Here is a 23,414-nt window from a genome sequence, read left to right as displayed (position 1 = left end):
GGCCCTTTCCTCAATTCTGGTTGCATAACACTGGAAGAGATGAGGGGCTGGACAGAAACTCACGGAGGTGGCCCCAGCCTCCTGAACACCCACCCCATCCTGCCTTGCACCACACAGCAAAGCCCTCGGCTGCCCAGTCCTTTCCCTTGCCCTTCTGCAGGGAATTACTGTCGCGGCCTCAAACCCAACCTGGAAAATGCAGCATTCCTGCCCACCTTCCAACCTCATCGCCCACAGCTCCCTGGCACCAGCCCTTTTTTCCAGACAAACCAGGCTCCTCATTGATCTCCACACATGCTTCATGCTTTCCTACCTCCGTGCCTTTGCCCACACCGCTTCCCCTCCAGGACTGCTCTCCCTTCTCTGCTCCCTGCATCCAAATCTACCATCCTTCAAAGCCCTGCTGGAGACAAGTCCTTGTCGGGCCTGACTACCACTGGCTATGTGCTGCGGGGCTGGGAGCACCGTGATGAAGAAGGCAGGTATACCTGTCTGCTACCCTCAAAAGAGTCAGCAAAAAGCAATGGCTCAAGGGTTTCTGGGTGGCTCAGTTGGCTAAGCATCTGACTCTTGATCTCAGCTCAGATCACGATCTCAGGGTAGTAAGATCGAGCCCTTAAGGGTCTCCATGCTCAGTGTGGAGTCAGCTTGAAATATTCTTTCCTTTGCCCTCTGCCCCTCCCCCCACTTGCTTTCTCTCTCTCTCTCTCTAATAAATAAATAAAGTATTTTTTTTTTAAAAAAAGCAATTGCACAATTACGAATGGTGAGAAGCTTCCCTGTTCCACCTCTGCTCATAGCCTCTCTGCCCAGGGGGCCACTACCACGGCCTAGCCGCTCTCAGGAATAATGCCAGCCTCCCCCTTCCACCACCATCTCCATTTATGAGATTCTCTCAGACCTTTAAGGTCCTCAGCCAATGCCTGCCTCCTCTGTGGAACCTTCCAGAATCCCCTGTCAGACACAATAACTCCCTCTGAACTTACCCCATCCCGGCCGCCCCACACTGTTTGAGGCGAACCCTCTCCATGGGGAGCCCTGTTCTGATCTCATCACTGCACTTACACAGTGGATATAATCCCTGATCCCCACAGCCCTGAGGCCTATGACCACAATCCCTTTCCACTCAGCCCAGTGGGCCACACAGAGACCACGGTATTCTGCACGCACTGTGTCGTAGCCCAGATTGGAAGCATACCCGTGAAGCCATGATGTTTCTAGGGCCCGTCTGATGTTGCAATGTGCTACTGGTCAAGAATTACATGTCTCAGTGTTAACTGAACAGATCTAGAAGTCTGGGCTGAGCAGTGTCATTCCTATAGTTAAAGCTGGATCATTTTTAATTTTTAAATTTTGCTCAAAATTTTCACCTTAGTTTTCTGATATCTTTTATTATTTAAAGATTTTATTTATTTATTTGAGAGAGAGAAAGTGAGAGAGAGCATGAGAGGGGAGAAGGTCAGAGGAAGAAGGAGACTCCCGGTGGAGCAGGGAGCCCAATGCGGGACTCGATCCCAGGACTCCAGGATCATAACCTGAGCCGAAGGCAGCTACTTAACTAACTGAACTACACAGGCACCCTGTTTTCTGATATCTTTTTAATAATGTGTCTGCGGGTCACTTAACAGAGAAAACACCGTGTGGTAACTAGTCACAGCTTCAGCCAGCAGAAATCATTCTGCTGTCTCCCGCCCCCTACAGGGTTCCGGAATTGGAACAAAGGAAATGTTTCCATTAATGACTCTTGTTCAAAGATAGTTTGGTAGGACAAGGTAAAGTCGGTGAGGGAAAGGCCATATCAGGGTAAGGTGGCATTCATTCCAGAGTAAAAGGAAGAGAAAGTTCAATCAAATTCTGTAATTATGACAAACCCTGGAGAGGGGACGGTACCTCACAAAGAGAATGAAAACTGAGTCACATTTTCATGCAATCCTTGTGCCTCAAAACTCAAAACTCCTGAAGAAACTGTTCGATTGTCCTGGGGTGTTAGGTCCTCAGGGGAGGCTCCCACCCAGCCCCGTCTGAACCAGAACAGATGGGCATGTGAGCTGGTGGGACGTACAGAAGTGTTTGCTGCTGAGGGAAGGGGCAGTGTGATGTTGCTGCCAGCACCCCCCTTCTCTCGATGATGATCCCACGAGACGACCACCCCGGAACCTGCGGACAGGTGTGCCCATGCAGCCATCTGCCTCACTGAGGATCAGCTGCTCTACTCGACTCGTTGCTTAGGCAGCCACTGTCCCAGCTGGCAGGACACTGGGTTCTCACATCAGAAGGGCAGGTCCTCGTGGTCCGAGGACTCACCTCCCTCAGTGGCCATGTGTTGGGAACCCTCCACACCCATAGCTACAGGCAGAGAGTGCTCAAGAATCATCCAACAGACGAGCCACCAAAGGTCCAGATGTCATGGAGGAGGACGCAGCTGGAAGCCCAGACTTCTTCTAGGATGGAAGGACCCCCTCCTGCTGCTACCAGCCGGACACCTGTCCAGGGAACTGTCGCTACTTACTTCTCATGGGTGAATTAAAATACAAAAGCCAATCATTGAGAGAGAAGTAGGACTCACAGAACATTGAGAAAGAGGTCCTTCTGGACTATGGGAAACTCTAGAAGGTCACAGTCATTATTAGTAATTATTATCACGATTATCAACTTGAGGAGGAGGAACAGAGAGACTCCCCACAGCCTCACAAAAGAAAGCAAACATCTGGTGCCCAGCCAATGTCTCGAATGTGGAGAATGGGCTGCTGGAGAATTTGGTCCCTTCCATCTTGCGGGGAACCTCCTTCCTCCAGTGGGTTAACCAGGAAACACTGAACATGGTCTCAGGAGGGTGCCCACAATTAAAGCAATGCAATCACCACACCTAGAAGGGGCTTGTGATAACTTTCCATAGACATGCAGGAAAATTGCCTATGGTATATGATAATATATCCAGGTCTTCTGAATAAAAACAAACACCTGCAAGGCTATATAATTCAATGGGTGATCAGAACACAAGTGCAGAAAAAGCCTCAAACCCTCTTGTCCAAAATTAAAACAGGAAAAAATTAGAGACTAGATGAAGTCAAGTCTTGAGAGCTGCTAAATATAAAAGTGACTGTAGATGGGGTTGGCTTGATTTTCTCTCTACTTCTGCATACATTTGAAATGTCCATAAGAAAAAGCACTTAGCAAGTGTTCCCCGCCCAAATTCAGAGGTTTGTTACAGCTACTGTTTCTACTCTTTATTTTTTTTTACATTTTTTTTTTAATTTGATAGAGAGAGATCACAAGTAGGCAGAGAGGCAGGCAGAGAGAGAAAAGGAAGTAGGCTCCCTGCCGAGCAGAGAGCCAATACAGGACTCCCAGGACCCTGGGATCATGACCTGAGCCAAAGGCAGAGGCTTAACCCACTGAGCCACCAGGCACCCTGCTTCTACTCTTTAAATACTGTTGAAGTCTTTGTGGTTTATGTCTACTCATTACATCAGGCTTAGAACTACTCTCTTTGTAATATATGCAAAATATACTGCCAGTAGTGGCTTCAGGAAAAAGAGGAAAAGGAGGGAGGGGAGGGAGGGACGGAGGAGAAGGGGGAGGGGAGGGCACCAGCAGAAGGCGTGTGAACTTTCACAGGAGTTGGACAGAGCTCCCATCCCAGCTCTTCCACGCTCTGTGTGACTCTGGGTAAGCGTGTGGTACTCTCTGTGCATAGATTTCTTCTGGAAAACTGTGATATTGTTCCCCCCACAGGCTTGTTGCAAAGCTAAAGCTGAATAATAGATGTTGGGTACTTGGCACATAGTAGGCACTGAAGAAATCCTGACTATGACTACTTTATAAAGATAAGCACTTTACAAAAGAGACACATTCAGGAAATTCTGTGCTTTACAAAAGAATTCACCACAGGGTCCCTTTAAGCCCCCAGCCCGGCTAGTGCATTTTAAACGGGATTGAGTTTGCAGAAACCCATTTACACATGACTTTTCAAGAACCGTAGCCGCCAAGGCACTAATGAAGGCAACGGATCTACGGAGAGAGCTCCCTGGGCAGACTGTCTCAGATCCTGTCCAGCAGGATTCTCTGAAAGCCTGGAGCCTAAAAACATCTTCTCTGAAAGCCCACAAAGACCCACTGGCTTGCCCTCTGGGATGCCTTTATTCCGTGCATATTTGGAAGGGCCGTGGCAGCTCCAGCTATGGGTCCAGGCTGACGGAAACAATAGAAATAAGCTAACAACGTTCGCTAACATTTACTGAGGGCTTCCGACATGAGAGGCACCGTGTTAATTCCCATGCAGTATCCCGACAAGGCAATAAAAGCTAATGCCTGTGTAACCACAACAAGGGCTTCCAGGTGAAAGAAGTTCTTATAATGCTCACAAAGTACTTACAGGGTATTCTGATCTCTACTGACTGGGTTGGTTTGTTTGTTGGTTGGTTGGTTGGTTTCAGACAGAGAAACTGAGGCACAGAGTAGGTAAGTCATTATGCCCAAGGTTACCCTGCTGTAAATGATGGATTATGAGAACCCGCCTTGCCTGGAACCCACCCCATCACAGAGCCCCGGCTTCATGCCCCACCCCCCTTCCCCACCAGCCCTCCCTCCAGCAGCGACAGGACTGCGGGGCAGAGGGGACCCTCAGGAGGCACTGCCCCTCCTTCTGCCCCCTCCCCATCTCACTTAGCCCTCCACAAGCTGTTGTCAATTGCAGTGAAGTATTTACAGCAACCAGCGACCGCTGCCACCTCTGGCCACGTGGGCTATAATTTGATGCTCAAGCTGTTAACCAGCCGCTTTTGAGCACTGAGCTCTTCATACATGAGTGTCTCTCCCGAGAGCCAGGCTGGGCTGCCTCTCTGCTGCTCCTGACGCTTGCACACCTCTCCTGCTGGCCCCAGGCGTACACACATGTGCACACATGCCAAATACGCCATCACACACAGACAACTCCTCACGTGCAATTTTCACCACGAGATGATCCGAGTTCACTGATCAGACCCCCAGCACACAGGATGGGCAGCAGACTCCCAGCCCACCCCATCTACCCACCTCCTGCCATCCACACCCAAGACACGGCAAGGTAACCGCTTGAAGATATTCCGTGTAAAGCAGAATGCACACGGGACCGGATACTAGTCATGCCTATCCGATATATATTCCCACAAAATACATTCTCCCCGCATAATTATTTATGGGGAAACTATCCACACGTACAACTCTGCATGACTGTAACCAGATAAATACTGAATAGATATCCTTACTTACTTGTGCTAAATGCCCATGTCACCAGGATGTACACATTTCTGGTCATTGTTGTAACTAACTAGGTGTTGGATAATTAGGGAAACCCACTGTTCTCTCTCCTTCTGCCTATGTTTGGTGATGTTCATCCTGGTGCATGTACCTGACTTTTCGCCTCTGTGAGAGGGCCAGTGCCTGTGGGTGCCGTGGAGTTGGGTAGGAACACACTAGCACGTCTACCTCTATGTGTCTGTTTGTACAAAGCAGACCCGGCATTTCGGCTCCATTGCTGGCCCTCTCCTTGGGGAGACTTTGCAGCGTGGGGCTGCTCTCCGCTTAGCTAGCCAAGAGCAAACACGTCATGGAAACCAGACCCCCACGCCACCCTCTGTGAGTGTAGCCATGAAGAGGGGGTGGTTCTGAACACAGCAAGGGAGCAGGGGACAAGTCAGGGAAATGAGAGGGGATGGGGGCTCTGAGGGCAGAGGAAGAAACTCGGGCCCATCAGCCCATGGGAGAATACAGTCCGGAAGTTGTGCTCATTCATAATCTCCAAGGAGATGGTCCGCTGCAGAAGGGGACCAACTGAGGGTCTGAGGAGGACGCAGATCTCCAGCCCCTGTGAGGCCCTCTGGGTCCTCATGTCTAGAAGGACAGGTATCAGCCTCAGCCCCCTCCAGGGAGGTTCTGAGGTAGGGTTCTGAGGTCGGAGATCCCATGTGTGTAGAGGACAGAGTGAGCCTGCGCTGAGGGAGCGCACCACAGCTGCCTTCTTACAGATGTCAGACTGGGCACAGAGACAGGCCAAAAAGCTCGATGAAGAAGGAAAGACAGGTAAGAACAAGGACGGTAGAAGGGATGTCCCCAGGATGAGAAAACTGGGCTCTCGGGAGACCCAAGCAGTTCTGAGAGCTACAAAGACTGGAACCCTTGCAGCAGGAGGCAGATAAGGACTTAGGGGCCCAGGGTCACTCCCACAGCTTTCAAGAGCCACTGAGGAAAAGCGGGTCCTGGCTGACATGCCTATAAGCTGCTGTCAGTCCCCGAGGACACCTTCCCCGGGGGGCTTGGGCTGTGCACGGCAAGGGCATGGGTGAGCGTACCGCCCTCAGCAGACCATGCAGCAGGACCTGCCGGGAAGCCAGTGGGAAAGAAGGAAGAGCAAACCTGAGTGGGGGCCAGGGAGCAGACGGCCCCATGGTGTCAGAAGATGGGAGTTCAAGTCCTTCTGCTATGTACCAGGCAGACCCGCAACAATCATGAGACTTCTCTGCATCTCTTCTGGAAAACAGAGGCTGCAAACGCCCTGTGAGGACTAAATAAGGCTGTGGGGGTGAAAAGGTTTTCTAGGGAGGTCTCTAAGCACCCTCACTTTTCAAGATTGCCTGAAGGGGAGAAGTCTCGGGACAGGATGGAGATGACAGTGAGCGGTTAACTGCCAACAAGGAGATTCTACTATTAACACTCACATATGCCTCTGTGTTCTGCTTCGTCCCACAGAGCATTTGAGATGGCTGAGAGGGAAAAATCTCTGATAGACGGACTACGGGATAGACGAGTGGATAGAGGAATGAAGACAGAAGCAGGAAGAGGGCAAGAGACGTCTAGAGAAAGAAGTCTTCCATTCAGCTGCTCAACTCAACATTTGCTTACTAAGCATCTGCTTAGTTTCAGGTGACCTTACCCAGGGGCAGAAGTATGGCAAATGTGAGCATCCCTTTTCCAATTCCTTTGGTCTTGCACACACAACTAGAGACTATTTCCCAGTGTCCCTTGAAGTTGGGTGGAGCGGTATGGCTGGGTTCTGGCTAAAGAAAGTGGTCAGAGGGGCACCTGGGTGGCTCAGTGGGTTAAAGCCTCTGCCTTCGGCTCAGGTCATGATTCCAGGGTCCTGGGATCGAGCCCCGCATCGGGCTCTCTCCTCAGCAGGAAGCGTGCTTCTTCCTCTCTCTCTGCCTACTTGTGATCTCTGTTTGTCAAATGAATAAATAAAATCTTTAAAAAAAAAAAAAAAAAGAAAAACGAAAGTGGTCACAGTGCTATCGGTCATCTGCGACCTGGCCCTTTATAAAAAACACTCCCCCAGAATTTTCTGATCACTCTCCTCCTCTGCATTTAGAAGACCCATGGAGGATGCCAAGGACCTAGAACCAGAGTCTACAACCCACAAAGGGTCAATGGGAGTATCTAGTACATGGAAGTTCCATAAATTTAGCTAGGAGAAATTTTTTCTTTATTTTGACATAGCTCTGAACTAAAATTCAGCATTTTATTCAATTATGAAAGGAGGCCAAAAACCACAGCAGTTTTCCCCATACCTGTAATTTTGCCGCCCACAGAAATTGCAGGTATTTTGCTACATTGTGTTAAGTTGTTGCAAAAATAGCAAAGATCACTTATATTAAGAACATTCTGAAATTGTCCTGTTAATCCCATTGCTATTTTTTTTATTTAACTTGTCATGTTATTATTATGTCAAAAACTTAGAAATATTTTGATACTCAAATGTCAATATAATTGGTTTCTATTGTAGTCCTGTGAACTGCATTTTATGCATGGACAAATCCTTAATCTTAGGGGTTCATAGGCTTCAATAGTCCAAGGGGGTCCATGGCACAAAAGAGATGGGAAATCCTCCCCCTAGAAAATGAGGCAGTCCCAAGAGAGAAGGCCCTGGGTCCCTGAATGACTGTCTGGAACAAAGTATCCCCCATTGGATCCCATCACCAGCATTTGGATTATGAGATGGATTTTAAAAATCTTTATTTGTTAAACTCCTAAGACTACTAAGACTTTGAGAACACTTATAATACAGAGGGGAATCCTTGTGACCACAGTAGGAATACAGGACAGACCTCTCAGCCTACGTTCACTGTGGACTCATTCTTAGCTCTCCTAAATGCCCTTGTTCATAAAGGATGGAATTCCCAGGATGCCCTTCCCTCACACCCAAACTTCTACTTCTACTATGGCAGTTCTCCCAAACCTTTCAGGCCCAGCTCAAATGCCACTTCCTCCAGGAAGTCTCATGGGCCTCCTCTCCCCTCGCAGAACTTACTGGACCTGACCCAAAGCACCAAGAGTCAGCAACATCAGTCAGTGAGCTTCCCCAAGGGTAGGCAGTTGCCCTCCCCACTCTGTTCCCAACCTACACCCCTGGCCTACAGCGAGCACAGTCCAGGGATGCCCAGCCACAGTAGGCCCAGGAAATATTTGCTGCATGGGAGGCAGGTGGGTGGTCATAAAACAGTGTGTCTGATTTGCCTCTATTCCCTCAGCCTGGTCCAGGTGTGCACAGAGTCAGCATGTTCAAGGAGAATATGGGATAGTGTGGCAGGGAGAGGTAGTGAGCTAGTGCTTTCCCACCTTGAGACTGCCAAGTTCCCTTCTCAGAGATTATTTGTGCCCCATCTGCATTTTACACCAAAATATCTTATCGTCTGGGTCTCTGTCGTTTGGGTAGCCAGGTGAGACGAGAAGTCAGGAAGGAGTGAAAAACAAGATGTGTCCTCTCCTACCCCGTATCTCTGGTGGGTCCCAGCTGAGTCAGCTCTTTGTCCACACCCTTGAAAGCCACTCCCTCCACCCATCCCCCTTCCTCTTCCAGCCTGTCCCACCCCCAATAAGCATTTGCAGCTTCTGCCCTTGGGCTGGAAGCACTCATCATCTCTGTGCAGCTCTGGAAGCCCACCCCTGCTTCCTGGACAGATGCTGTTTGGTAGGAGAGTGGGGATGGCGGGAGGGGTCGTAGAACAGCCCAAGCTCCTTTTGGAATGGGAATGAACTGACCTTGAGTAAAGGTCCCTCCCTCCCTTCAGGATATCTTACTTACATTGGTGCTCAGGGGGCCTCCAGATCTTGCCTTGGGTAATACTGTGCCCACTCCCTCCCCTGCCACCCTGGACTCCAGAGACCCTTACCGCTCTATTAAGGATCAAACTTCGAATAATATTAACTCTGGTTGTCTCTGGGAAGTGACACTTTAGGAGCACTTCCAGACCCATAGTTGATTCATTTACTCATGTGCCAGGCCTTGCTCTGTGCCAGGAACAGCATGATGCCTAAGATTTAAGTCCTGCCCTCAAGTAGCTCTCTGTCTGGCGAGGGAGATAGGGCAGTAAGCAGAAAATAATATACCACGATAAGTTCTTTAAAAGCTCGGGGCGGGGGGGGGGGCGTTGGGAGGCGTACCTGGGTGGCTCAGTGGGTTAAAGCCTCTGCCTTCTGCTCAGGTCACAATCCCAGGGTCCTGGGATTGAGCCTAGCATAGGGCTCTCTGCTCAGCAGGGAGCCTGCTTCCTCCTCTCTTTCTCTCTCTCTCTGCCTGCCTCTCTGCCTACTTGTAATCTCTGTCTGTCAAATAAAATAAATAAAATCTTTAAAAAAATAAAAATTAAAAAAAATAAATAAAAGCTCTAGGGATGGTAGGAGCCCAGAGGATAGGATCTAAGCCCATGCTTGGGGAATAAGGGTCAGAAAAGGGGGAAGGCTTCCTGAAGGAGGTGACAACTGAGTTGGAAGTGAACCAAGTAGCAAAGGGGAGAAGGGACAAGCAGATGCATGAAACAGAGAATCACTGGCTTTGGGCTTATCAAAGGGTAGACTCATAGACCGCTAGAATCATTTTTTTTTAAATGAATAGCTATTTATTATACCAGAAGCCAAGCAAGGTAAAGAGATCTCAGAATTGAAGGGCTCTCATATGCCAAAAGCCAGCTTGGCTTCCATACCCTACTCTTAAGAGGCAGACCACCTCTTCCAAGGCGATTTCCAACTCCAAGGGCCTGGGGAGAAGAAAAAAGGTCTAAAGATGCCCAGGGTGTCAGAATGCAGTGTTCCAGGAGCTCAAAATGGGCGATGGCCATGAACCCTGGCTCCCTGAGCAGCGGTGACTGGAATTCCCAATGGTCAGAGCTCTGTTGGCTGGAGTCTGAGTTGAATAGGAAGTAGTTTGGGGTGATAGCTACTGTCCCAACAGGTTCCAGCCTTGCAGAACTGAGCAATTCACCTCCAAATTACATTCTTCAACTCTTCTCAAAGACCTAGCTGTTCCTCCCTCAGAGCCCCTATTACTCTTTTAATTAGATACGTGTCTGTGGATTTCCTCCTCTCCTCCACTAGATCACCAGCACCCTGAGGCCAGGAACAACATCTGTTTTATTCTGCACAGTATCCTCGGTGCTGGGCAGAGACCAGGCACAAAGCAGTCATAAATGCCTCCTGAAATGACCTGAGACTGACTGGTGGATGTGGAAGGGCTGTCCCAAAGATGAGGGCAGCCTGGTAATGAGCTCATTTCATTTCCCCAACCAGTACACTGAGCCCAAGAGAGTGTGGAGTTGGCCGGTGGGGGGGGGTGGTCCCCAAAATGCTCCAGCCCCTCAGAATCAGTTCCCTTTACCAATCCTCCTTTCCTACCCTCAGTCACCTTTTCAGCCTTGTGAACTCCTGCAAAACACTCCCAACGGAAAACACTTCCAACGGAAGTCCCAGAAGTGGCCTAAAGGGCCAGGGAGTAGGAGGGATGGAGCAGCGACCAGTGGAGGGTGGGGGCGGGGAGCCCAGCTTTGGCGCCAGATCTAGGGGACCTCCAACAAGGGCTAGACAGTCCTGGCAGCCAAACTCGGCAAGTGAGCCTTAAGGGCAAGAGCACAGAGCCAGCCGGGTTAGCCCAAGCACGCCCGCTAGCACGAGATCGACCCCGCCCCCGGGCGGTTTAGGATCCCTCCCGAGCGCAGAGTCAGGCTCGCTCAAAGCTGAGCTGCCCCGGTGAACGTGGGGTCATCCCTCTCGCCCAAGACCGGCCTGCTCAGGAGCGAGAGCGTCCAGGTTTGCAGAACCTGCCTCTAAGCGAGGGTCAGACCCGGGCGGGGCGGGGTCACCGCGGTGAGCGCCGGGGACGCTCGCGGCACTTTGGGGCCATCGGCGCCCCCAGGTGGCAGGGCCCCGCCTGCGCTCGGGATCCGGGTAGGGAGGGCTTCTGGAACCTCGCTCCTCTCGCCCTCTGTCAGGGAGCCTCGCGGACTTAGTCCTGGGCTTCGCCTTTCAGGAGTTTCTTCCGCTTCCGAATATTCTCTGGGGCTCTTTCTGTTCACAGAATCCAAGTGGGTGCGCGAGCGCATCTGACAGCAAGAATCCTAGACGTTAGCGCAGAGGACACAAGACGCCCGCCCGAGTCCGGCCCCAGTTCCCGGGTAAGGGACCACAGAGCCTGGCCCTGACCCTCCGGGCTTTCCCCTTCTTCTAAGTCTCTGTCTGGGCCAACACCCACTCTTCGGATGTGTCTCTGAGAGAAACCATCCGACCCCCCAGACACCTCCCAGGCTTTGGGTGCTTCTACTACAACCCCACAAAATCTGCAGTTCTCCAGCTTGGGTCTGGGACAGGGACACTGGGGAGGGAGCAGAGCCACAGGCCCTCCCTACTCTGGCTTTAGGACTGTTCTCCCTATACCACCAGCTGTCCATGGTCCAGTTCCCAGCTCCTGTGAAGGGCCCTGCCTCTCCTGCCTCCCCGGGAACACTCAAACACCCCTCTAGAGGTTTCCAGGAAAAGGGGGGCAGGGCAAGGTGAACAGGGACAAGAGTAAAAGGAGGTGGGGTAGAGGCTCCCTTTCATATTCTGGTCCAATCTTCTACTCCATGCCTCCTAGCCCAGTGCCAGACACACAAGGGACAGTGCTGAGATCTCAGTGGGCTACCTGCTGGGAAGTCACCTTCCCATTCACCCACACTCCCTATCTTCAAAAAGGAGACAAGTTCATGCAGGACTGAGAAACCTAGGCATCCACAGCCCCTTGACCACCTGACCCATCTCTGGTCCTGCCTGAGGAGGAGAAATTCCAGGGTCTCGGGTGGAAGCCCCTTGGGTCCAGAAAGGAGGGAAGCACGTCTTTCCCCTTCCCCTTGTAGTGGAAGCCAGAAGGAGGCAGCCATTTGGTCTGCATCTCTGGGAGTCCCCGCATAACCTATGGTAGGCTAGCACTGTCCTGTCCTGTACCCTCACTGCAGAGAGAGCCCAAAGAGGAGTGAGAACTGCAGTAAACTAGAGGGAGTAGCTGGGAGGAGCTTACTGACCCAGGACTCAGAAGGTGAGTCCAGACTACTGTATTCCAGCTCCATTTCTCAGACAGAGAAACTGAGGCTCTTTGGGGGTGGAACTACTGGCCTGATATCACAGGAGAGTCAGCACCCAGGCTGGAATCACGACGCGCCTCTCCTTCTCCCCTTCTCAACTGCCAGTATTAGATAATTAATCATCTTCAGGGTAGGTATTAAACGAAGACTAAGAAGGAGGGGGAAAGAGGCATCAGATCTCTGGTACCTTCCAGGCCAGTATAACTCAGAATCCTTATTGCTGCACGCATTTCAGGCACACACCCACCGTCTAACACTCCTCTCCCCTACCCTCCTCCACACATAGGCCAGCCTTCCCCCAGATCTTTACCTCCCAAAGCCCAGAAGCTCAGCCAACACTTCCCAACCAGGAAGGAATGGCTCCAGATGGCCCCGATTTTCTTGATTTTCTTCATTTATTCCCCACTGCCTAAAAGGTTTAGAGTCCAAAGGGGCACAGGAGGAAGCCTTGGACAAGCCAGGTGGGCCGACTGGCTGACAGATTCACCAACAACAGACTCACGGAAGTTGGGAAGGAGAGACGCTACTGCCTGGGAAAACTGAAGGGAAAAAGGTGATTGACTGGAAAACTATAACCACCCCCCCAACTCCTTCCTCACAATCAAGTTGGTGCCCAACCTTCTGCACAGCCTGGAGCTGGAGGAGCAACTCAGCTGCCTTCCCCGGCCCAGCAAGCCAGACTATGGCAGAGCCCACGATGCTACTACTCGCCCACACTCCCCAATCCCCACTCCTCCTGACAGCCGCCAGCACCTCGCTCACTTTAGGGCAGCGGATTTCATGCCCTGGGAAGGAAGGAAGATTCAGAAGCAATTCATAACCCAGACAATACTTGAGGTTTCCCTAGAGTACAAGGGGAGATGCTAGATTTTTAGTTTCCTCAGAATATCTAGCCTAACGCTTCAATTATTAATGCCTGTGCAGAGAGGCAGCGGGTTCCAAATTTACAGCGGCTTCCTGCTGAGTGAGCCTGGGCAAATTCTACCCTTACCCCTCCTCCAGACACGTTTGCCCATTAGCTGAATGTCAGACTTGAAAACCTTGCACAGTCCGGAGTTACTGGCTCTACAAACTGCACCCAACCCCTGGCTGCAGGAGGGTAGTTTCCTACCTCCAAAGGGGGGCTCCAAAGTTCCCCAGGAAGGCAGACCTAGTCCCTAGGTGCAGGCTGGAGGGAAGGAGGCTCAAGGCCCCTGGCTCGAGAGCAGGTCGGAAAGAAGCCAGACAGTGGAGCCTCCGGGCTACTCTAGAACAATCTGGAGCCATCCTGAACCGAAGGTAGGCTAACCGGACTAGACACCAGCAGGAAAGGGAGAAAGCAGGAGCATCAGGAGGGGATATCTGTGCCTCTCAGCACCCTCACTGGCTGCTTCTCCTTCCCAGCCCGTGGGTAGTGGGGAAGGAAGTAGGGGGAAGACTGATGGCCCCAATCTTGACTCAAAGAATAGGGAAAGAGGCTTAACACTGAGTCCTCCTCATCTACACCCCTGCAGAGACCCATTCCTAACCCTCCCATCCCAGTCCTTCACATCCACACCCCTCCAGCCTCTGCTTCAGACACCCAAGGAGTGGGGACCACACGCTGGGACTCACACTGATACAGTCACACATATACGTGTTAGCACACACGGAATCAGTAACAGATATCCCTCCCAAGCACAGTCACCCACGCACGATGACAGGCTCAGGTGTGCTCTCATGCACAAACATATACACAGTCACAGACCCCAAATATCCAAAAAGCACATACACACCTCTGGACTGTGATATCTGGTACCATCATCATGAAGTAGAAACTCTTAAAACACCAAACTTTTTTTTTTAACCTCAGATATGGTGGTAATCACTTGTTTTGCCTGTCTTTTGGTTCTCAACTACAGTTAAAATTGAGTGTAATGATGCTAGGCAGATGTTCCTTGTTTATATCTCTGGCACAATGCCCGGCACACAGTAGGTGCTTAATAAATACCTGTGGAGAGGTATTTATTGAGAAAATAAATACCAGAGGAAAGAGAGAAAAGAGAGGAAAGAGATCTCCAGCACCGGAGGTAAAATCACTTGCCTATGTTTGCTCATTACCAGGCAACTCCTCCTCACGCAGGAAAACTGTTCTTGGACCAGACTAAGCCCTGACGCAGGCCTCAGAATCTCCAGGTAATCAACAGAGGAGCGGAGGGACAGAGGTGCGGGGTATGCAGATCAGAGCTGCAGCCCGGAGCGGATCAGAACCCGGAGGCGGCCTAGCAGCCTATGCGCCCTTGCATTGCTAGATTGAAAACCCATCGGTTTGCAAGAGGACACTCAGCATGGTCATCGATCCTCCTGCTTGCCTGGGGCTCCACAAAGCATGACTGGCCAGAGCGGCCAGGACGTTGGGAACTGGGCGAAAACTCAGACCTCCGAGCCCTGGGATCCGACAGGGAGTCCAGGTCTTTGGATCCACTCCCGTACTCCGCAACTGATCCAGGGTGCGATCTCGGCCTGGTCGCTTCCGCTCCAGCGCAGAAAGTGGCTCCTGTCGTCTGGCTCTGAGGCTAATTTAAGCGATAACCTCACCAGCAGCCCTCTTTGACTGGGGTGACTGGTGGGAAAGCCAGAACTGGCTCATAAAGATGAAAACATTTGCGTAGAACTCTGCACGTGAGACGTGAACCCACAGGGCCCAGGAGAAGAGGTGACCCTGCGGGCAGAGAAGGACCGAGGTGGGCGGAGGTGGGCGGCGGAGGGTGGAGGATCTTCCCACACCCAGCAGGGACCCGACATGTCGCCACCCGACTGGGATGGGGCATCTAAGTCAAAGAGTCCTAGCAGCACCGACACCTGCCGGGGAAAGGGGCACGAAGCGAGAGCACTCTGTAAGCGGCAGGAATTAACGTGGACAATAAGACCCACTCCTGTACCCTCAGTGCCCCTCCACACACAATTTGGCAGTGTCTGCCCAAATCATTTGAAATATGCTTTTCAAGGCAGTGTGATTTTTAGGAAGGGATAGAATCAAAGAGATGTATTTAAATAAATTGTTCCCCAATAATTTGTCTTTTCCAGTCCTAAAATCCGTCCAACCGCAATTCCAACGATACTTCTGCCTGCGTAGGCAGAAATGCCCCGGAAGTGAGACCAGTCTAAGGAGATTTCCCAGCATTAGGGAAACAGCCCAGACCTACAGAGCCCGGACTTCCGAAGGGGAAACGCGCGAGACCCTGGTAGCCGCAACTATGCGCATCTCCCCAGCCGCTCCTGCGGAGTCCGCGGCGCACCCTTCGCCACTCGCGCATCTTCGAATAGCGGGAGGGCGGGGGTGAAGACCGGGACCCTGTCGACGCCCTCCAGGAGTACGGAATTGCGGCGAGGAGGCTGTCCCCGGCCGGCAGGAGGGCACCCGGCGTAGACCCCCGCTGCCAAGGAGCAAACCGAAGATGCAGACTGCGAGCGAGTTCCTCTCGGAGTCCGTGTGGAGCGAAAAGAGAGCGCTCGGCGGACACCCGGTACTCGGAGCTAGGAACCCAGCGCGGGTGAGAAAAAACCCCAAGGATGTCGGCGCCCGGGGCAACCCGGGGACGCAGGCACCGGAGGAAAGCGCCTGGCTTCGCAGCCGTCCGAAGCGTCTCGGCCTGGCCTCTGGCGCCGCTGCAGGGTCCGGCCGCCCCGCTCCCTCGTCTGGGAAAGGAGGCGGTGCCCGCTCCGCCCCGCGCCGCGCCGCGCCCACCAGCTCGCGGAAAAATTCGTTTCGGAAACTAGAGCTAGGAACCTCTATCCTCCCTTCAGCTTTCTGTGTTGGTACGTGTCTATCCGACCTTAAAGAAGAGAACCATCACGCTCCGAAACTCCAATTAACATTTGTTTTGCTCTCAAATATCCTGATTGACGAAAAGCTTAGGAGGCTGAATTATCTTGTACGACCTCTGCCCACCTCAAGTTCTCTTTCACCGTTTCTCCATAAATCTCAGAGCGCCATCCCCGAGGACAAATGTGACCTGGGTCTCATCATCCCGGTTGGTCCTCCCTGGACACATCTCCAGTCCTTATCCTAGACAACCTCTGGAACCACGTAACGTAATAATTTAGGCACAAACCCAGACTCGCCTCTCTTCTCTTTGGCGGGATGCGCGGGGTATGAATTTAATCCCGAATCCGGTCCGTAAAGACCCTATGCGAGCTGCCTGCTCCAACCGCTCGAAATCCTAGGAGGCACGCTCCACACTCGAAATCTTTCCTCCCTTTCTCTTGCAGGGTCCCTCGTTTAAACAGCGTCGGCGCCTTTATTCGCCTGACCCAAGGCGAAGGAAAACCCGCCCGATCGGTCATTGTCTGGTCCGCGACCGCCCCCGCCCCCGCCCCAATCAGTGTCACAAAAACGCCCCTTTCAACGGATTCCAAACCCTCTTCACCCGGGCTCACCGAGCCTTCAACTTCATTAAGTGCGCGCTAAGGCGGCTCTGGAGGAGGCGAAGTTTAAATCAACCCGAGCGGAGAGGGAGGAGGGGTGGGCCTGGGGAGGGTTGCTAGTTGAAGGGGAGAGAGAGAAGTGTTTTTGAAAAGGGGAAAAAAGTCATCAGGCGAAAAGCGCTTTGTAACCACGAAGACGCGCCCGCTGCGGCGAGAACAAATTGGAAATGGAGGGGAAGTGTCCGCCCCCACCTCAACTCTGGCTCCTGGGTGGTCCGGGGAGCCCCAGGAGAAAAGAAAGATGGGGAGGAATCGGCGGTGAAAAGAATTAACCACTTTAATTGGGCTGCAAGAGAGAAGTAGGGAGAGGTTCACCGATGTGCCTCGATCACCCAAACCAAATGCCCTTCAATAAAATAAAATGAAATAAAATAAAATCCCTTCCCCAACCGTGGCTGAAAGACGTAAGTCAAAGTTTGAGAATCAAGGCTGTTCTCGGCCCCGTAGAAAGTAAATCTGCAAGATGGGGTAAATTCTGTCCGGAAAGACCCCTCCCCCTCCTTGTGGCCTCGGGCCTCCCGGCGCCGGATGAAAAGGAATGAAATTGAACGAAATTGAACGAAATGAAGTGAAATTGACCAGTGAAATTCGCCAATTTTCTTCCCCTTTAAACTGCCCGCTCTCAACAGCACTCTCTGAACCCCAGGCCGATTTCTTAGCATTTTTTTTTCTCACCTCGAGAGATGAAGGTGTGCCCTGGATATTTTCTTATTGTCACCGATTGTTGGGGCCTGCGGGGGTAGAGGCTCAGCTGTCTCCATCCAGACAGGAAGGGAACCCACAGAAGGTGCTCCAGATGGGATGGCCTGTTTCTCCTCCCAGGGACCTGGTCTCCTAAGTAAGCTGCCTTACACCGAACACCCACCCTTTGCACCCACAGGAAGGGAAGGAGCCACTTACCAGCGTTCCTCTGATCTGGGGGGGGGGGGGTGAACACAAAGAGAGGGCTCTATCTGCAATCCCCTCATCCTTTTTCTTGCTCTTCCCTACAGTCCAGATCCCAGGTGGGTCCTTGCCAGTTCCTAATTTACAGGTTCTGGGTCCACCCAACCTAAAAGAGTCTCAGATTCTAAACACCCTCCCTTCTCACCTGCCTTTAGTAGTACAGATCTCTCAGCAATTCTTTTCCTGTATTTTTCAAGGGCAGTTGGGCATCTGTGGTTTCTTTCCGCCTCCCAGTCCTCAGCCATAATCTGAGCCAGATCTGGCCTTCTTGACCCATGGGGAATCTGGGATCTGAGTCATGGGTCTGGGGCCTCAAGCTTCTTAGAAACCCCTGGAAGGGTGCATCTCACTCTTTCCCGAACCTCTGATTTCTACCACTTCCTGATATGGACCCTCTGACACACATATACATAAAGGCAATATGCTCAAATGAATTTACACAAACATTTACTTTCACAAACACACACTGAGGAATCCAGAAGGATCTGCTGCTACTCCTGAAAAATGCGACTGAGGCCCTATCTTCTCATCTGCCTATCCACCATCAGATATGAATTCTGACTGAATTTTTTCTCTTCCACAGAGGAAAAACTAACTGATAAATATTTTACTTGAAGTTCCAACCTAAGATCTGGGAGTGACATATTCATGGTAAATGAGATCACATAAACTACAAAATGCCTTATTCAGGGCAAACACACACGGTCATGTTCAACCTCCCTCAAATGAAAAGAAATTAAAGTCAGCAACGGAAGTCAACCAAGTAACCCGCCAGAGCCATTATCCCCATATCAGCAGGCCATTTCCCTTTCTACCACTAACTCTAACCTTACTTCTCGTGGACTATTTGATAAAATCATGCGAAGGTGGCCCACTGCTTTCGACCTCCCCACCCTCTCCCACAGTCTCTCAAGGACAAGGACCCCTCTCTGGCAGAGGAGCCTAATTTACTACCTCCACCTCCAACCTTGTCTCCCCTCTGTTAGGGAACCACCTGAGACACTTAAGAGTTCCAACCACTGTTCCTTAGCCCTGGTACGTTCCCTAACCTGATCCTGATTCTGACCCTCCTCCCTTAGGGCACTCTGTCCTCTACCACCTTCTCCTTTCCTGCTGTTGCTAATGCCTGGGACTCTGGCTAAAGAGACCTGTGGGGCTTCTCCCTGCCTGCCCCTCTTAAGTTTTCCAGACTTGGTTCCCTGACCCTGTCTTCCTCCTTCTAGCTGTCACTCTAGCCCAACACTCGCCCTCAGCATGTGTATATTTTCCCGTGTGATGGCTGAAATGCCTCATTCTGCACCTTCGTATCTCTCCTTCTCTCCTCTCCTTCTCTTCTTCTATCCTCAGTTGAATGTACAAAGAGCTGAGTAACCATCTTTGTTCAACCAAAGCATCCCCTCCCGCCCAACATGCTTTCGAGTCTAGCCAGCTGGAGTCCCAGGCACAGGCAGCAAGCTGGGAAACTCAGTAAGTTTATGGAAGGCTCCAGCCATGATTCCCAATGGTTTTGCACTTCAGCAGTACATTCTGGCTGTGAGCATGGCTCAAGGGTTGGGAAGGTTTGCCTTAACAGAGTAGGACCGCACTGCCTCTCTCTTTTGGCTCATAGTGCACTTCTAACCCTCTCAGGTCAGAGGAGAGAAGGGTTTCACAGTCCCCCATTCAAGCTATTCGTACTGACCTGTCCACAGCAGCAGGAGGGAGGGAGATCCCCCAAAAAGGCTCTACAGTGGCTAAAGAGAGGTCTCTCTCCTCTTACAGAGCCAGAAAAAGACAGTGACAATCACAAACATAGAGACACACATACATGAACACATAAAGAAATAAAAATACAGATATCCTAAAATACACCTCACTTCCTCCCCCCACAAAGAAGGACAAAAAGCAAGGATACAGAGGACCCTCAGAAACACAAACAGGAACAAGCTCCAGAAAAGCCTCCGCACACAGAGGCATACAGAATACGCATCAAGAAACACATTCACTCCAACTGTACTTAGTGGGTAGATTGTCCATGAGCACTGGGCTCCCAGATAAGACCAGGCCTCGCTGAAGTCTAAACCAGATGAGAATCCTCTGGTGCATTTGAAACAAAACCTCGGCTGTAGAACCCCAGGCAGACATTTAGGACCAGAGTGAAAATGAAAGTGCTACAGGGGTCCCAGGCTTCCCAGAGTCCTAGCCCCATCAACAGCCAAAGGCTAAGGCCACAACATTCCCAGTATCCAATAAGCCCAAGACCTCCTTTACCTGTCTGGGCTGCACAGGGCTCTTCCCCACTCCCTCTCTACCTGGGAGATGGGTGTCTGGGAAAGCCCTGACTGGAAAAGGGGAGTGCAGACAAGCAGACAGAGCTAGTGACTGCCGGAGTTCACATACATTTATTCAACTGACACCAATGGGAATGGGGGGGAAGACAGATTTTTCTTTTCTTCCACACAGACCATCAGACGATTTCACAGAGTCTCCCCTCAGTGGGGAAATCTAAATCAATTCACACCCAGTGGACAGAGAACGCAGATAGCAGCCCGCTATACAGGTATTTACACGTAATTACAGGACCCCCTGCCACAGGATGTGCTCTTGCCCACCCCACCCCCACCTCTCCAGTCCTTGACCCAGACCCTCCTGTCCCACCCCAACCTCATTGCCTTTAGCTACAATAAATATCCCAGGGCCTGGGACAGAGCAGAGCGCTGAAAGGGCCGCTGGCCCTGGATGGCTGGACCCAGCCTGCCATGGGAAAAGGGGAAAGTTCCTTTAAAAGCACCCCAACACAAAAGAGGGAGGATGTTCCTCAGTGTAGTGGGATCCCGGGTTTCTGCGGGGACTGCGGAAACCCCTGGCTTAACCTCTCCGTTCATCTTCGCCGGTGTAGACACTGCTTTAGGCTTCAGAGGAAACGAGTTTTCTTGGAGAACAGCAAGAAGAAAAGTTGAAATTTTCTTTTAAGCACAAAGCAGATAATAGGTATCTTTAAATTATAATATCGGACAAGCAGGGCCTCAAATTGGGGGAAGGAGTGAGGGAGAGGCAGAAACGGAGACCTCTCTGTGCAGTTGGTGTTTCTGGTGGAATCGGTAGGGCCTGGGCAGACATCTCTCCAGGAAAGCATTCCTCCCAGGCCTCTGAGAGGCGCAGAGGCTGGGAAAAAGTGAAGGCTCCTCCGATCCTTTTAATGCTCATATTGGAGTGGGATGGATCATGGCTTGCGAATTCATCGCGTAGACCTGGGCCTCTCCCTGATGGATGGAGCCCGCTTCGTCCCAACTCTCGCCGAAATTCTGAGCATGGAGCCTGAAGTGCCAAGCCAGGAGCGCCGGCCCAAGGTCTGGAGACTCTTCATAAATAGACTCCCTGAGTTCCGCTGGGACCGCAGGAGCTCCCGGGAGAGGCTGAGGAGTGCGGGCCTTACCGGCCCTAAGCTCGATGCGGTCAGAAGTGGCAGCCACTGAGGCCGGCGACTTTGCTGGCAAACGGGGGCCCTGAGGACAGGAGCGCGTCCCCGGGGTGAGAGAGGCGGATGTGGCCGGCCACTGGAGCCAGGGCTGGGGCAGTCAGCATAGCCAAGACCTGGGCTTGACCCCCAGGACCTGCAGCCGCCGCGAAAGGCGATCCCGGGGAGCCCTCGCCTCCGCCCGGGGGTGCTGCCCCGCCGCCACTGTGGCCCATGATGTGGTCTATAGAGAAGGAAGGCCTCTGCCCGGCCCCTGCGCCCCCGCCGCCCGCACCACCGCCCGCGTCCGTCTTGAGGCCCTGGCGCAGGAGTGCGGTAGACAGACCCGCCGCGGTGCCGGCTGCGGGAGGGCTCAGCGACGCGGGATAGAAGGCTTTGGCGCACCCCAGCTCAGCGCCCAGGAAGGCTGGCAGGCCTGCGGGGCCGGGGCCCGACCCTGCGCCCGGGGCAGGCGCGGGGGCCGGAGCTGAGGCTGCGCCCGCGAACACCGAAGCCGTCGGAGGTCCGGGTGGAGGAGCAGCGGCGCGGCCTGGGGGTACCGACAGCTGGCAAGGCGCGGTAGCGGCGGCGAAAGCGAAGGCGTGCGGGTGCGGATGGGGGTGCGGGGCCGGGCCCGGTGGGGGTGCGCCGTAGGCCGGGAGCGCCAAGCCGTAGCCATAGCCGTAAGCGCCGTAAGCGGCGAAGCCTGGCAGGAAGGCTCCAGGGTCCCCCGCCGCCGCAGCCCCGCCACGCAACAGCAGCTCGGGATGAGGGTGCGCGTGTGGATGCGGCGGCGGTAGCGGCTGCCGCTTGAAGCGCTTGCGGCGCCGCAGGAAGCTGCCGTTGTCGAACATGTCGGCCGACTCCGGGTCGAGCGTCCAGTAGTTGCCCTTGCCCGGGTTGCCCGGCTCGCGGGGAATCTTGACGAAGCAGTCGTTGAGCGAGAGGTTGTGGCGGATGCTGTTCTGCCAGGCGGGGAACTTCTCCCGATAGTAGGGGAAGCGGCCGCTGATGAACTCGCAGATCTCGCTCAGCGTCAGCCGCTTCTTGGGGCTCTGCAGGATGGCCATGGTGATGAGCGCAATGTACGAGTAGGGAGGCTTCACCAGGGGGCTCCGCGTCGCCGTGCCCCCCGACGGCGGTCCCGGCCCAGGCCCCGCGGCGCCCCGGGCCGCTGCCGCCGCCGCCGCGCCTGGTCCGGGGCTTCCCGCTGCGGCCGCCGCCCCCCGGGGCGCTAGAGCGCGGGGCTCGCCGTCCGAGCAGCCGCCGGACTCCTCCTCGTCCTCGGCTGCGTCCGCCTCGGCTTCCTCCGGAGGAAGCTCGGGGCCGTGGGGGAGCACGTCCCGGGGGGCGCGGGGCCCGGAGCGGGCAGGGAGCTCCCCCCCACCGCTGCCGCCGCCGCCGCCCACCACGTCTATGTCTGCATCGGCCTCGGACAGCGCGGCCGGGGAGCTCTCGGAGGACATGATCTCGCAGCAGCAGCTGCCCAGGGTCATGGTGCCGCCGCCGCCACCGCCGTTCTCCGGCTCCGCTCCGGCCGCGGCTCGGGCTCCGCCGCGCTGCCTCTGGGGCGAGTGTGTTTTGCGCGCGGGCGGGGAGGGGGCGGGGGACTGAGGAGGGTAGGGAGGGGTGTCCCCCAGCTCCGCAGCGCCCCCTCGTGGCCCAACTCCCGGCTCTCACCTCCCGGTGAGCACCCGACTGGCCGCTCTCCCCGCCGCCCCGGGAGCCGAACGAAGCCCGGCGCCCACACCCGGGGCGTGGGCGGAAGGAGCTGAGGCTTCCCCTGAACCTGGCGGTCTCGGCCCCCAGTGCCCCCGGGATGGGGGGGGGGTAGGGGAATTTGTCCCTCCCGCCTCGCGGCTGCCTAAGGCGGAAGAGCGCGAACCCGGGGCGGAGCTCCCCGAGCGGGGTGGGGCGGGGCGGGAGGGGGCGGGAGGACTGCCTCAGCGGAGGGGCCCGGCGGGAACAAACAGCGGCCACAGGCTAGAGCTGGCTCGGGTGGCCGGAGGCGGGTCCTCCTCTGCCCGCAGATCCCGCACACGCTCCGCTCCCCGGAGCCACCACCTGGAACCAGTGCGCTCAGCCTCTGGATGTTGAGGTTCACGCGGGCGCCGTCCGGCGCGGGGAGAAGTAGGGAAAGCCCCCGACCCTTCATCTGTCCACGGCAGCGCCCGGGGCCACCAAGGCTGAAGCGCAGTTGGAGCGCGAGCGGGAGCCTGAGACCG

At 53.7% G+C, this 23,414-nt stretch overlaps 1 protein-coding gene across 1 annotated transcript; it reads right to left on the bottom strand.

Moving 5' to 3' along the window:
- Window positions 1-20,115: 20,115 nt before the first annotated feature.
- On the bottom strand, window positions 20,116-22,685 carry FOXD2 (forkhead box D2). The gene has a single exon (XM_044236406.1). The coding sequence runs from the start codon at window positions 22,683-22,685 to the stop codon at window positions 21,189-21,191; it is 1,497 nt and encodes a 498-aa protein (XP_044092341.1). The 3' UTR covers window positions 20,116-21,188.
- Window positions 22,686-23,414: the final 729 nt, after the last annotated feature.

Source organism: Neovison vison, chromosome 2 (assembly GCF_020171115.1).
Source record: "Neovison vison isolate M4711 chromosome 2, ASM_NN_V1, whole genome shotgun sequence".
Classification (NCBI taxonomy): Eukaryota; Metazoa; Chordata; class Mammalia; order Carnivora; family Mustelidae; genus Neogale; species Neogale vison.
This window is presented reverse-complemented; position numbering and strand designations above follow the sequence as displayed.